The sequence below is a fragment of the Taeniopygia guttata genome, chromosome 12 (assembly GCF_048771995.1).
Source record: "Taeniopygia guttata chromosome 12, bTaeGut7.mat, whole genome shotgun sequence".
In the NCBI taxonomy this organism is placed as follows: Eukaryota; Metazoa; Chordata; class Aves; order Passeriformes; family Estrildidae; genus Taeniopygia; species Taeniopygia guttata.
The window spans coordinates 189,026-202,415 of record NC_133037.1 but is presented as its reverse complement, the minus strand read 5'-3'; the positions used below and the strand labels follow the sequence as shown (position 1 = coordinate 202,415).

General features: G+C 38.0%; 2 protein-coding genes across 12 annotated transcripts in view; both read right to left on the bottom strand.

Moving 5' to 3' along the window:
* Window positions 1-293: 293 nt before the first annotated feature.
* Window positions 294-1,709, bottom strand: MRPS25 (mitochondrial ribosomal protein S25; the record flags this gene model as incomplete). Its single annotated transcript, NM_001245111.1, is given in 4 exon segments — window positions 294-693; window positions 919-1,006; window positions 1,342-1,448; window positions 1,567-1,709. Coding segments are annotated over 4 exon segments (516 nt in total). The 5' UTR covers window positions 1,701-1,709.
* Window positions 1,710-2,325: 616 nt separating this feature from the next.
* Window positions 2,326-13,390, bottom strand: part of NR2C2 (nuclear receptor subfamily 2 group C member 2) — a 39,335-nt gene continuing 28,270 nt past the window's right edge. For 9 of the 11 annotated variants that reach the window (XM_030282795.4, XM_012573764.5, XM_072934896.1 and 6 more), the window contains 2 exons: window positions 12,805-12,910; window positions 2,326-10,680 (listed from right to left, as the gene is read on the bottom strand). In XM_030282795.4, the coding sequence (XP_030138655.1) occupies window positions 10,506-10,680; window positions 12,805-12,910 (281 nt within the window). In that variant the 3' untranslated portion in view covers window positions 2,326-10,505. The remainder of the gene's footprint in view (window positions 10,681-12,804; window positions 12,911-13,390) is intronic. The other 2 variants (XM_072934900.1, XM_072934901.1) reach the window with 2 other exon arrangements.

The following is a 13,390-nucleotide window of genomic DNA, read 5'->3' as shown; positions in this document are numbered from 1 at the left end:
CTGGAAATGAGACTCTGAACTGTTTCTGATTATTAACTACATAAATTAGGAAAATTCAATTGAGACTGGAGTTAATATTATCATTTCGCTGTCTTCAGCTGGTACAATATGACTTTTGCACTACTTTCTATGAACTATGGAATTCTGCGTTACTTCTAAGATAGCCTTTCTATCCCAGAGAAAACGTGATCTTGGTATAGCCATAATTGGCTACCTGCAGGCATGAATAAGAAATAAGACTATATTAATTTTGTTTTCCAATGTTGGCTTGCAATACTTTGTGGAACCACAGCTTTTTTTGTGCCAGTTTTAACTTTTATTTATTTTTCACTTAATTATTCTAGTTGTATACTTAAGAAGGCTTATGAGGCAGAGTTGTTTGTATTGAATGAACTTGCTTGTTCCTTTTCCCAGGAACTGCTGGCTCTTGCCTCTCACTGAGGCACCTTCATTGTCCAGCCCTGAGAAAAAACAGCTGCATAACTTGAGATCTTGAAATGTCAGGCTCATGCCTCATTTTTCATAGCAGCTTTGTATTTTCCCCTCATCTCATTGGGCAATGGTACAAAAGCAGGACAGGGAACTTGGCCTTCAATCTCACACATGCATTCTCGCAGATGATACTTCTTGGGCCCGAAGGTTGCTGGATGTGATAGTTTTTTCCTTTCTCTTTCTTCTTTTTCAAGCATTTCTCTAGAAAAGAGATCTGTTTTTTACTATCAGAAGTATGACTGGCAACACTTCCTCTCCCTTCCCTGGACCCAGATTATCAAGAAAGACGGATTACAGTTCCTACCTTGTGGACGTTACCTCGCTCATGTCAGTTTTATCCAGGAAAAGTGGTATTTCCTTCTGCATTCCACAAAAGTTTGTAATATGTATGCTAGATTATATATTAGCTTACTGCATGCTACTTACTTGCTTTTCCCCAGGATTTTTTTAACGTGCTCTGTTATCTCTTTGTTGGTTTTATCTTCCACGTCAACCAAAACTTGTTCTCCACTGTCTGTCAAGAAAAATTCATAATAGTGTATCAAATTGTACCACCTCCTCCTGCAAGCCGTTAAGAGAGGCTTTAAACGCACAGGAATGAAGGATCTACTTCCCTTCTGCAGTTAATGTGTATTGCAATGTTTTAAGTGAAAAGCAAAATCTCCATGAGGGTGAGTCTAGGGGAGCTGCCAACGACTAAAGCTCTGTTTCAATCAAGCAGCTCCATTCCCCGCAGCAGCCGAGGCAGGGCCGAGTGAGAACGACACAAACGCGGCGGTAACGACGCCGCCGGTGCGACCCAGCCGCCACTCTGCGGCTCCTGCGGCCCCCGCGGCTGGCGGCACCTACCCAGGTAGAACCGGAGGAAGGGCGAGGGAGTCATGTTTCTGAACAGCATGATCTGCACCCAGGGGTTCTTGTACTGGATCTGGGGGATGTTGAAAAACACGAACTTTCTGGAAAGAAAGAGACAAGTACACAAGGGCTGGTCCGATGTCTCTGCGGCGGGAGGGCCGCGCAAGCCCTGGTGTCTTTGCAGGGGCAGCCCGCGCTCCCGCCGCGTCCCGCGCTCACCTTGCGCCTTCGCTCAGCTCTCCCGCCGTGTTGTAGTTCACGGTCATCACCTTCACCGAGCTCTTGAACACGACGTCGCCCTGGCTGAGGTACTGCAGGGTCCGGCGCACCGGGAACCGGCCCTTCATCGGCATCGCGGCGGCGGCCGGAAGGGGAGGTGCCGCTCCCGCGCGCCTCCTGGCGGAGGATCCACCGCCCCGCCGATCCCGTCCCCGGCAGTGCCCGCGGAGGGCGCGCGCTATGCGCGGGCCTGGCGGCGCGAGGGGCGTTGAGGGCCGCGAGGGGCGCGAGGGACGGTGAGGGCCGTGAGGGACGTGAGGGGCGCTGAGGGCCGCGAGGGGCGCTGAGGGCCGTGAGGGGCGCTGAGGGCCGTGAGGGGCGCTGAGGGCAGTGAGGGACGTTGAGGGCCGTGAGGGGCGTTGAGGGCCGTGAGGGGCGTTGAGGGCCGTGAGGGACGTTGAGGGCCGCGAGGGGCCCGGCGCACAGCAGCGACAGCTTTGGGGCTACTCAAAACTTAGTTTATGATGAATTAAAACCTTAGGAAAAAAAGCCCTCTCTCCTCTTAGAGAAGCTCCTTGGAATCAAGTAAGTTCATGGGATTTCTTTTCTATACCAGATCCTTAAATCTCTCGTGAAATACGCACTGTGGTGAAAGCAAAATGCTATTTCTCCCTAAAATAGTAAAATAAGTATTTGGCTTAGACAGCTCCTGTTCAAGAGGCACTTAAATGAACTTCAAAATAAAACTCAGGAATGCAGTTATATTTGTAATTCACTTTAATGGTAGAAACCTCATTTAGCTACTAGTATTAACCGCAACAATATAATGTCACAACAGCATTTAACAAAATGCATAAGCTAAATCATGCACTGCAATACTCTATATACAAACACAACAATGCAAATTCCTCTTTGTGACTGAAGACATTGTTTGGATATAAAATTTACTTTAAAAAACCCCATGCTATTATTTTTAAATGCTATCACACACAACAATATTGATTTCACAAAAGAAGCTATGAGAAATTAAAAACTTTTGCAGTTTTTATAATAAACAATAGTTTTCTAAATTATAGGGAATAGAGGCTTCCAGAAAATATCCGAAGGAACTGAAAGCAGATGTTTCCTTTTATAAAAATTTGGTGTTTTTTAGGAGCTCAGCACTCCCCAGTATGCCAATACAGATACAACAGTGTGCAGTTTTCAGTCAGGAAACTATGAACACTGGCTTGCAGTGTATTGCAGAGTACAGATTAATTATTAAAAATATTCCAACATTCAATCTTGATTAAATATATGGAAAATTTAACATACACAGTCTGTAAGTAAAATGTTTTCTTCTTAAAGACTGTGCTTTTTGTTTTAAATTTATTCAGTCCTACTTTAACCCACAATCATGAAAATACCGTAAAATTGACCTGTGTTGTATTATTGCAGAGCCTTTATTGCCACTACCTTTGAGCACATTTTGTCCTTCAGAATACGAACAATTCAAATGTGGATATAACACATTTGGTTTCACTGAACTTTGCCTTTTTTTTTTCCCCTGAATTCAGAGTTGAGTTTTTAAACTGATTCAATCTTGCATTAATGCCCCAATTGGCTTCCTAAACTTTAAAACTGTTCCTGCAGTACAGCGACTTTAATAGACTTTCAGGTTTCTATTCACCTTTAAAGAGGAAAGCAAGTATTCAAACACCACCAATTATCCAGACACCAATGAAGGAACATCTGTCACAGAAGTTCCTGACATTAATTTACATATTTTTCCTGCTGAAAATCGCAGAAATAAGGTTTTGAAATGCTACAGGTTTATTCCCATATTTGAAATAAAAGCTTACAAATGCTCACTAACCAATACACCAAGAAAGAGAACTTTGTCAACATTTTCCATAGCAAACTTTCCAAACTTCCCTCAGACTTGTGGTTCACTTTAAGCATGCACAAAGTTCATGTTATTTTGCTTAGTGTCTTATTATCTGGTTAAACATACACAAGTCTTTCCCACAGTAAGCATAAAAGGTGGAAATAAATGCCCAGAAAATTCTATTTCACCTTTTTAATGACAGAAACAGGACTTGCTGAACTACTGCCCTGCCATAGTCTGTGAAATGCTTTTTTAAAAACACACAGTTAACAGACTTACTTTATGGAAGGCTTCATTTTTAACTTCATCAAAAGCGAAGAAGAACAAGACCTGTTTATACTTTGACAATGTAAATGTTTGAGTCTTCATTATGACTAAGATATTGTCTTACGCCACATCTCATTTCCCTACTGTGTGCCCAGGTCCCACATGGACAGTGGGACTGTCACAGGCAGTGCAGGATCTCCACAGATTGCAGACCCAGGAGAGGACAGAAAGTAGAAAGGGACATTAGTCTGACAAATAAATTAAGAAACTAGCTGTGTTCAGTTTAGGCTGGAAAATAAAAACTTTGGAAAGTGACTATGCAATTGAAATGCACTGTGAAAATCCTGAGGATATCTTGAGGCTTGCTAAGAAATAAACTACCTGCAATGTCCCTATTATTTAATTACCATTGTACCAGAGCTGCTGTTTCACTGCCCAGAGCACACAGTCTCTTAGCTCACAGGTTGGCTTCATGAGATCACTATGACAATATGATTATTGATTTATTAAACAGCATCCATTACCTCCTGTTCTGTGTGCTGCAGTTCAGTGATAAATGGCAACTTGGTTTACTTTCAGTTAGCCACAGATGAAGACTTAAAACCGAAAAATCAGTCTCTTGCCAAGCTTCACAAAAAATACAACTTTAAAAAAGTATCTCAGGAAGCTGGAAGAGAATGAGTATAATGAGCATAATGAGCAGGGAAGCATTTTCTATGACTATAGTTATTTACTCATTATTTTTAAAAGGCATTATATGCTCAAGTAACTATTGACTGACAGACCTCTATAGGTCAAATGAGAAAAGGTAAAGAAAATAATGTAAAAGCCAGAAAATTCATGGAATATATTTGTCAGTTCTGAACAGCAAATAGTGAATTTAGACTGTTTTAGAAAAAAAGGTGCAAAGCTCTGTAATTTGTGAGGATTCACCAAATTAGGAAGCTCTGGATTAGCAAATGAATAAAAAGCTTTAGCACATAGAATAGATGAATGGCTCCATATCTGTACATATATACATACACTACACATTTCCTATACACTGTACAGAATATATTTAGACAGAGATATAAACATATACATTCATACACACATACAGCTATGTACATAATCATCAGCTGCTCAAGTGAGTTCTAGAACTGAACATGCAGAAATGCACAATGGTGGGAGGCACAAAATAGGTACAATTCTATCAAACTCCTTAAAAAGAAAGGCAGGAATTTAACAATAATAAATGCATTTTCAAAGCATTCTTGTAACTCAGAGGATTGAACAGATTGTGGGCATTAATGGAACATTACAACAGTATTACCTATGATGAACTTAGCATGACTTCACAATAAAAACAGCTAAACTTTAGATGCTTAAATTTAGAGCATCTGAACTTTACAAAGAATTTTAACTTGTAACCCCAATATAAATAATGTTCTAATTTTTTTTTTTTCACAAATAATTTCCCATATGTTGGTAACACTGATTGCAGCTGAAGTAAGGTTGTAGCATTATCTAACAAGAAGGGCTAATGACGTCAAACAATAAACCTGAACTTAATTCAGGAGTATTTGCTGTTAAAATGACTCAGCAAGTTTAGAATTAAAAAGTACAAAAAATAAATGCTTTCATTCTCTCTCCTTTGTCATCCCCTCTTAGTAATTTTTCATATAAAGCTGTTTCTAAACTAATTTCCTGTAATTCAGGATCCGGTAGATGCTGGTAATTTGTCCTTCCTCTGCCCCTCACTTTCCTCTCTAGGGTGACCATGCCCTCATTTGGCTGATTCCTCCTGGATTTGGAAGTGTTAAGACCGCACACTGTTGTGTGCTGTTGTCAGCTGACCCATGCTTATCACCAAAGCCAACTACTGCAAAAGCTCTTCTGTTGCTGTATGGCAAACCCTGGGAACAGGTGGGAATCTTGCCTGTGTTTTCTGGCATTTATGCTTTTGCTCTTATGGACAAGAGTAGGTGAAAAAAACCCCAACATCCCCTGGTTTTGCACTATTAGAGGAGGAAGAGAGGGAACTCAAATAGAAAATCAACATTTTTGTTCTCTCCAGGATGGTATCATCCAGTAGATATGTGCTGGTACACCTGTGTATCTGACTGACCTGCCAGTTCTACTGCTCACTTCTGGTTCAAACAGGGCTCGGACTGGTGCTGTTAGTGCAGGAAGCTGCTTTGTCACTGCTTGAGCAGTACCCTCAGCCCATTCATTTCCAGTTCTGTCTTCCTGGTTGAACTGTATTCCTGAAACCCTTTGTTAGTCATGCGATTTAGTGCAATTTTTTTTTTAAATTGTCTTTTACTAACTAAACAGCAGGTAATCAGGAAAGAATCCTAACTACTGTCTGAACTTTAATGGGCAGGAAAATCTACTTACACCTGCAGTATCCTGAATGAAATAATTCAGGAATCTGTGAGTCCTGTGTACTATGTAAAACAATAAAAAAACCACACAAGTGTTTTACAGTCTCTGCCAAAGGAGAAACAAAGTCAGGAAACTGATTTCACCTGGGAGCTTCAGCCCTGACTTGGTTTCTCTATGGCAGCCTCAGAATGTGCCCTTTACCAAAGGGAACTGTAATGGTGATTCAGAGGTGCTGGATTCTGCACACAGACCTGGAACCAGAGCTCCTCACCAGAGGCATCGTGGCTGTCTGGGGGGGCCATGGGCTTCAGAAGATACTGAAAGGAGACTTGGCAAACAACGCCAGCTAATCAGTGGAGAGCAACAATAGTTTCTTGCTGCAGTGTGCTCTGAAAACTAAGCCGTCTTAATGATCTAACATTGTAAGGCAGCTAAAAGAAAGCCTTGTATGACTTCTTAGAAGGATCTCTCCTTCGAAATATTTTTTTTCCCTCTTCTACCAGTTTCATGCCAGAGTAACTCCACAGACACCAAAAGCATTTCAGCCAATTTATAAGCAATGCAAATATGCAGAGAAAGATTACTTTTGCATATGGTATTAGTTCTGACTCTACAGTCCAATGTAAGTAAATAAAAGGAAGAAAAGAGTATACCTTCCTACATTTGTCACAAATGCAATTAAAATAATTATGACAAAGCTAGTCCCAAATGCCTTTTATCTACAAGATTCAAATCCAGTTCTTTTGCAAAAGAGTTGGAAAACAAATGAAGCACAGTGGACATTACTGCCTCATTATCATTCCATACATTGCCTCATTATCATGCCCCAGTCTCAGTCAGCACAGAATTCTAACATTTGTCTGAATGAATTGTGACTAGAATACACATTTGCTCAGGTTCAGAGAAATCTAATCAGATAATTTATTATTGTATTTCTGCTAAGTTAAAATATTTTTATTTCAAGAGCAGCAGAAATAGAACCTCAAAAGTTCTGAAGAGAATAAATTTTGGCACTAAGTAGAGTTTCAGTGAGATGAACTTTTCCTAGACTCACTTTGTGACTGTGGTAGTTTGACTCCAAGTTCTTGTGAAAACAAGTTTGGCATTTAAATTTCGCCTTTATGAAAACAAGATATTTCTGTATTTAACACTCAAGAAATAGTTCTTCAATAATTGTTACAATATTAAAAAAACTCTTATGTCCCATATTCATAAGGAAAAGTTTGCACTTTCAAAGGAGAGAAAAACCTGAAACTAATTTACCAGTAAAGCTAAGATTAGCCTGTTACCATCTTCCAGTCACTGCAGAAGGGATGGAACAAACCTCAGATATTCCAAGAACTATGTCAGTGTTGCACTATTTTCTGCAGAGACGGTGGTGCAAAGCTTGCCTGATTGTGCAGCTGCACTGTGTGCATCACAGGGTCCTGCTGCCACTGAGAGGGATTGTTACAGGGGAGAAATGGGGCAACAGGAACCATGTGAAGTTCAGAGAGGGGAAGCACAAAGTCCTTTTCCTGGGGAGGAAACAGCCCAGGCATGCACATATGTTCACATTTCTACAATCCAAAATGTTAGTCTTGGAATCAAAATAGTGTATAGTTAGAAAGAATACTTTTTGTTAATGGCATCAGAACTAAATAGCTTGGTTCTCACCTCTGCAAGACAGCAAATCACGCTAATGATGCTACACAGAGAGGGACTTTATAGCTGTTAGGTGGTAATATCCAAATCTTAAGGATGGAACTGCTTAATTTCATCTATTAAATGCATGCACAACTATGCATTGCATGGTTATTACTCATTTGCAAAAATTAATATTTTATTACTAATAAGCTATTTAATAACTATTTGCAGAGTAAGGAACTACCAGGGTTTGAGCAAGGATATCATTATGTAGCCTTGCATTTGTGGGGAGTGTAGTTTATTTGTAAACAGAGCTGCATGATATTTATTGTTTTGATTTACATATGTAATGCAAGGCACACATTCTACATTTTACTTCATATGATTGCTTTGTTCCCAAAAAACTATAATGTCTTCCTTTCCTGAATTGTTATGATCACAAGTAATAAAAATTACAAACAAATTTTCACACAGAAAATGGGGCACTTGTACTTGAAAAATTAGAAGTTGAAATGAAAAAGAAAAGTCAAGAAAAAGCTAGCTGGTGCGTATTGGGATTTAAAACCAAATATTCCAATGGACAGTTTTTGTGCTAAGGACTATTTAATTTACGATTAAATTGCTTTCTTAACTGCTTAAATGATTTTTATTAAATTCTGAATGCAAATTAAGTTCTGTAATCCTTTTGGCAATTAAAAAAAAAAACAAAAAACCAAAATAGTTCAATGCATTCTTCTTGTAGAAAAATGACATAACGCAGTAACAATTTAAATTTTAACAAAAGCAGCCACTACTCTTTCCAAGGTAGCTACTGTTTCTGATTAATCACCATTAATTTTTAGGTTGTATACCCTTAATATAAGGACTGTGCAGCAGAAATGCTGACACAATCCCACAGCAGTTACACTGCAATCAAATGGTTGGTACTAAAAGCTGAAATCCATCTGACTTCACATGTGGGGAGCAGACTTTCCATTGCATGAACAATATGACAATTTCATTTGCTATAGCAAAAGCTGAGAGAGATACAGCTGCAGTATGACAAATCTCTGCATGGACACTGGACTCTGTAATACCCTTCTGAGAAAAGAAGATTGTGAATATGCTAAAAATAGTAACTGTAGAAGACTTGAATCCATCCAGAAGCTAAAATTAAATAGTCTTTTGTGTCACGGTAAGTGCTACAAATGTCAGTCTCCTAACAAGCATTAAGGATACAAGTTCTTTTTGTTACTTTAGAAGCCTCCTCTAAAGCTGATTAAGGTCTTTTGGCTACAATTCAGACTCTGAAAAGTCACAAACACCAACCTAGTTGATGTTTCTAAATAAATATCAATAACAGAAGAAAAACCAAAGTGCTGAACTTACCATTAGATAAGTTTTGTCCCATAAATCTACTGAAGTAAGAATGCCTCTAATACACAAATAATTAAAATAATTCATGCATCTAATACGCCAGGATCAGATGAAGGTATTAATTGCTATGACTTTTTAAAAAATCATTGATTGTAAAATACTGAACAGCCATAATAATAAATTATACTAAAATGAAAACAGTGCTAGCAGCTAATGGCCAGTACTACTAGCAAGCATGTTGATGGCTCATCACTCGAGACAATTAAAAAGTAGTTCATTTTATACCTCCATGGTGCATCAGTCATCAACTGCAATTGTACATGAGTGAGAGTAAATCCCAGCTATATTTTGGTTTCAAACTGAGTGACAGGAAAGTTGAGAACACTGCAAAACTGGGAGTGCTCTGGGAGGGAGGAAGGAAGGGAGTTTTGTAATAAACTCTTGCTGACTACCAGAGGTTGATACACATTTCAGGTCTTAAATTGCACCCTATGGCTACATTATGAGGGTGTGCAAAGTACAGAGACGAGTAAATTTGGACCATACAAAGAACATACTCAAAGAGCATCACATGGCTCTGTTTGAAAATTACTGCTCTTCCAGTTAATGACTGATTTCCCCAAAGTCAAAAGGCTGCTTCTTAGAATAACATTTGTCATGATTGTGTTTGTCTGAATAAACACTTTAAGGAACCTGCATATTTAATCATTATTGTGACAAACACTTCTTTTCTTTAGTGTGGGGAATTCCTATAGCCATAATAGTCACTGTGACTGCACTGTACCACGTATTACAACTGCACTAATTTAACAGATATAGTTTCATATAATGTGGATACCTGATTTAAGTATCCACATTATTATTTCATGCATAACATAACAGCAAGTGACTTTTTGTAGATTAATTGATTGTCTCCTTTAGCATTCTACATTTTTACAAAAATCACTAGGATCTTGACTAAGGACATATGCATTTTTTTCATTTTCCATACTCATAAGCAGGATTGAGGATGCTGTTGCTCTGACAAGAAGTGATTACAAAGTGCTAGTATTATACCCTGGCATTTGCTAGACATTCATTCCAAGGATACTTTTAAATATATACATACTGTTCTTTTTACTTTTAAAGTAATTTTATTACTACTCTCATATTATAAAACTCTTTTTAACCACTGATAGTTTCTAAATACAAAGCATGTGAAAAGTATGTTCAGTAATCTATGGCCTTTTAAATGAAAGGCATCAAAAATATTCCTTGTGGCAGGAAAGGTCCTATAGCAGGTCTTTTAATAGCTGCTTTAAATTTTGTCAACATCAGAAAAAGACAAGGAGAAATCTGTCAGGAAACTGATAACAAGTTGGAGTTATCTGCACATACCGAAACACTACTCTTTTAACTTCATAATGATACGGTTTTTGTGAAAATTACTTCAATCCCTCAAATTACATTGTTCCCTCTATACAGACGTGCCGGTTATTTGACCATTATATTCTGCTGTTTCCATTTTGAGAATGTAGGGGATTATGCTGTCAATGGGAACATTTCCAATGAGACCTGTGAAAAACAGTTCCTCGGTGATGCTAGAGCTCATCAGCCTAAGTGCTGGCAGGCGAACTAGGATCCGGGCTAGCCTGAAAAAGAAGTTCAGTGGATTATAAATACATTTAAGACCAGTTTAAGATACTCTATGGCTAAAGAGCTGGATCTGCCTTTATTATTACCATAATTCATGAATAGGCATAAAGAGGCAATTAAAGCTAATCTGGCTACACCACAAAAAGAATGGTTGCTGTTCTATCCTGCAAGCAAAATGAAAGCCAAGTAGCTTTATAGTTTTCCAACAAAAGGGACATGTTAATGCCCTTTGTAGACAGAACATGTACGTACAAACACAGAATTTTCTTGGCCTGCTTTTGAAATTCCCAGCTCTGGATGAACAATGCTGAGTCTAATAATATTCATGTTGATTAGTGTGAACATTCACAACATTTTAAAAGCACAATGCTTAATTAAAATTTCAGCCATAAACAGCATAGTTCTCAGTTGCCTAGCACCATCATGCCAAATGAGATAGCAGGAAGGGGGATGGACGTATATATACAGAAAAAAAGATAATCCGCTTCTAATGAGAGATGGAAATTGGGGGAATGTACTGTTAAGCATAAATATTCCCAAATTGCCCAGGTGTTTTATTTACCATGATGTTAACAGATACCCAATACAATGAAGTGACTGTATTGAAATGCTAGACTTCCCATGCATATGAAATTTAGGACAGTGATGAAAGTATTTTGCTGCCATTCATATAGCAGATGTGTATCACAAATGCTAAACCAAATAAATTTTCTGAACCGGAACCATGTAATGGCAAACTTCAGGTAGCATTGACCACAGGTGCTCTGGAAAATACTTGAATATTTATGGAGAAAATATCTAAGGTCTATATCTAAATTATGCCAATACACCATATCTTGTAAGCTTCAAGGCAAAAAGATTCAAACTATGCTGTTGTTTTTATGAAAATTGTAACATTTTTCCCCTATCTCAATTGCTACCAGCACTCAGTTGCTCAGAAATAATAGGTTTTTTCTCTAAACTTGTCTATGGGTGAGCATGGAGACAGACACACTAGTAGTTAAACTACAAGACACTGCTTGAGGAATGTAACTCTGATTTTCTTCCCTGAGACACTAATATGAGAAGTAAGTATATGGAACAAATTTTATATTTCGTTTTATGGTAGATATTCAGCTCTCACTAATCAAAAGAGAAAGCCTCAATTGTACATGGAAGAATATGGGATTTGAGGATAATTCTGAGGCAGAGAATCCTATTTTCATTGCACCACAGTGTTAATTCTGTAAGATCAGTGCAGAAAACAGAGGTGGGAGAAGCTCTCTTTTTCAGACAGGTTTTTTTCTTCTTTTTAGTTACTTCACTCCCAGACAATGCTTAAGTGTATGGGATTTCTTCTTTACATTAGGATGCCTTTCACAGTAAAAAAGAACATGTTCTAGTATGTCCTGGAGACAGAGGTGAGTTCCCTAATAGTGGAGGGAATCATTGTGTTGATAAATTTTGAGTTTTGATGGATCGTTAGAAAATACAGTAATTGTTTCTAGCATATAACAAACAGAATAGTTGGAAGTGAAAAAAAACCAAGCTAGATGATTGCAGAGAAGTCCTTGGAAATTAAAAAAAAAACCAAAAAAAACCAAAACAAACAAAAAAAAACCACAAAAAAACCCCCCCACAAAACCCAAAGGAGAAAATAAGTAGGATGTGGGAATTTCTTATAAACAGAAGTTTGAGAAATGGTTATTTTTCCTTATTATATGTAATTGTCATTTTTCCAAGGGCTATAACTGACAGTTATAACAATTTTCTGCATATGCAACTTAAAAAACATTTCAAGATGATAATCACCGTTTAGCAGTGTGAATTAGTCAGTTAAAGCAGTTATCCCCGAAACTTAAAAAAAGTTCTGAACATGACTATGAAAGTCTCAAAAAAAACCCTCTCAAAAACCAAGAAAAGACTAAAAAATTTAATTTACATGGAGGAAGCCAAACAGCTATTCTTGTTTCTACGTATCTTTAAACAAACCTGTTTGCTTTTATGAATTAGGTTTTATTTCTTTCTCATCAACAGAAAAAACCCCAAACCCCAGATGTCAAAAACATCAATGACAGTATTTTGTACTTCTGTTAGCTACAGCCCACAACATTATTTTGGGTACTTTAGACAATAAATACCTATAAGTATCTTCTGGATAGGTTTTTTGTACATAGTCCTGCAATTCCATCTGTGCCTTCTCCTGGAATTTTTCTATTTGGGTTGAACTGGTCAGACCAGGGTGATCTAAAGAAACAAAACATTTCTGTATGTCGATTGTTTCCCTATACATTGTGAAATAAATGTATTTATAAGATTCTCACATTTAATTTCAATGAAATATTTATCTGGTATTGTGATGTTTAACATGCTAGCCATATAACGATGAACATTTACTTCCTGGCTTCAGAATTAGCTTGTTCACTTTTCTCTCTAGAGCTGTGTGTACCCATAAGAAAGTGGACAAAGATTAAGCTTGTATGTGTGTACCAGGCAAGGACACAGAATTTAACTTTGCTTGTTTTAAATGTAAACATGTGATTTGTTCTAACTAGGCTGGCTAAGCAGTATCTAGGGTTATTTTCTTGATAGATCAATGTCTTAATCTTCTTAAGTCTGTCTCATGTTTTAGTTCCAGCTGGCTCAGCTCCTCAGACACCACGTGATCAGAGTAAAAAAAAAAAAGCAAATCCACAAAGTATCACTTCTCTTAGTATGCCAAAATAT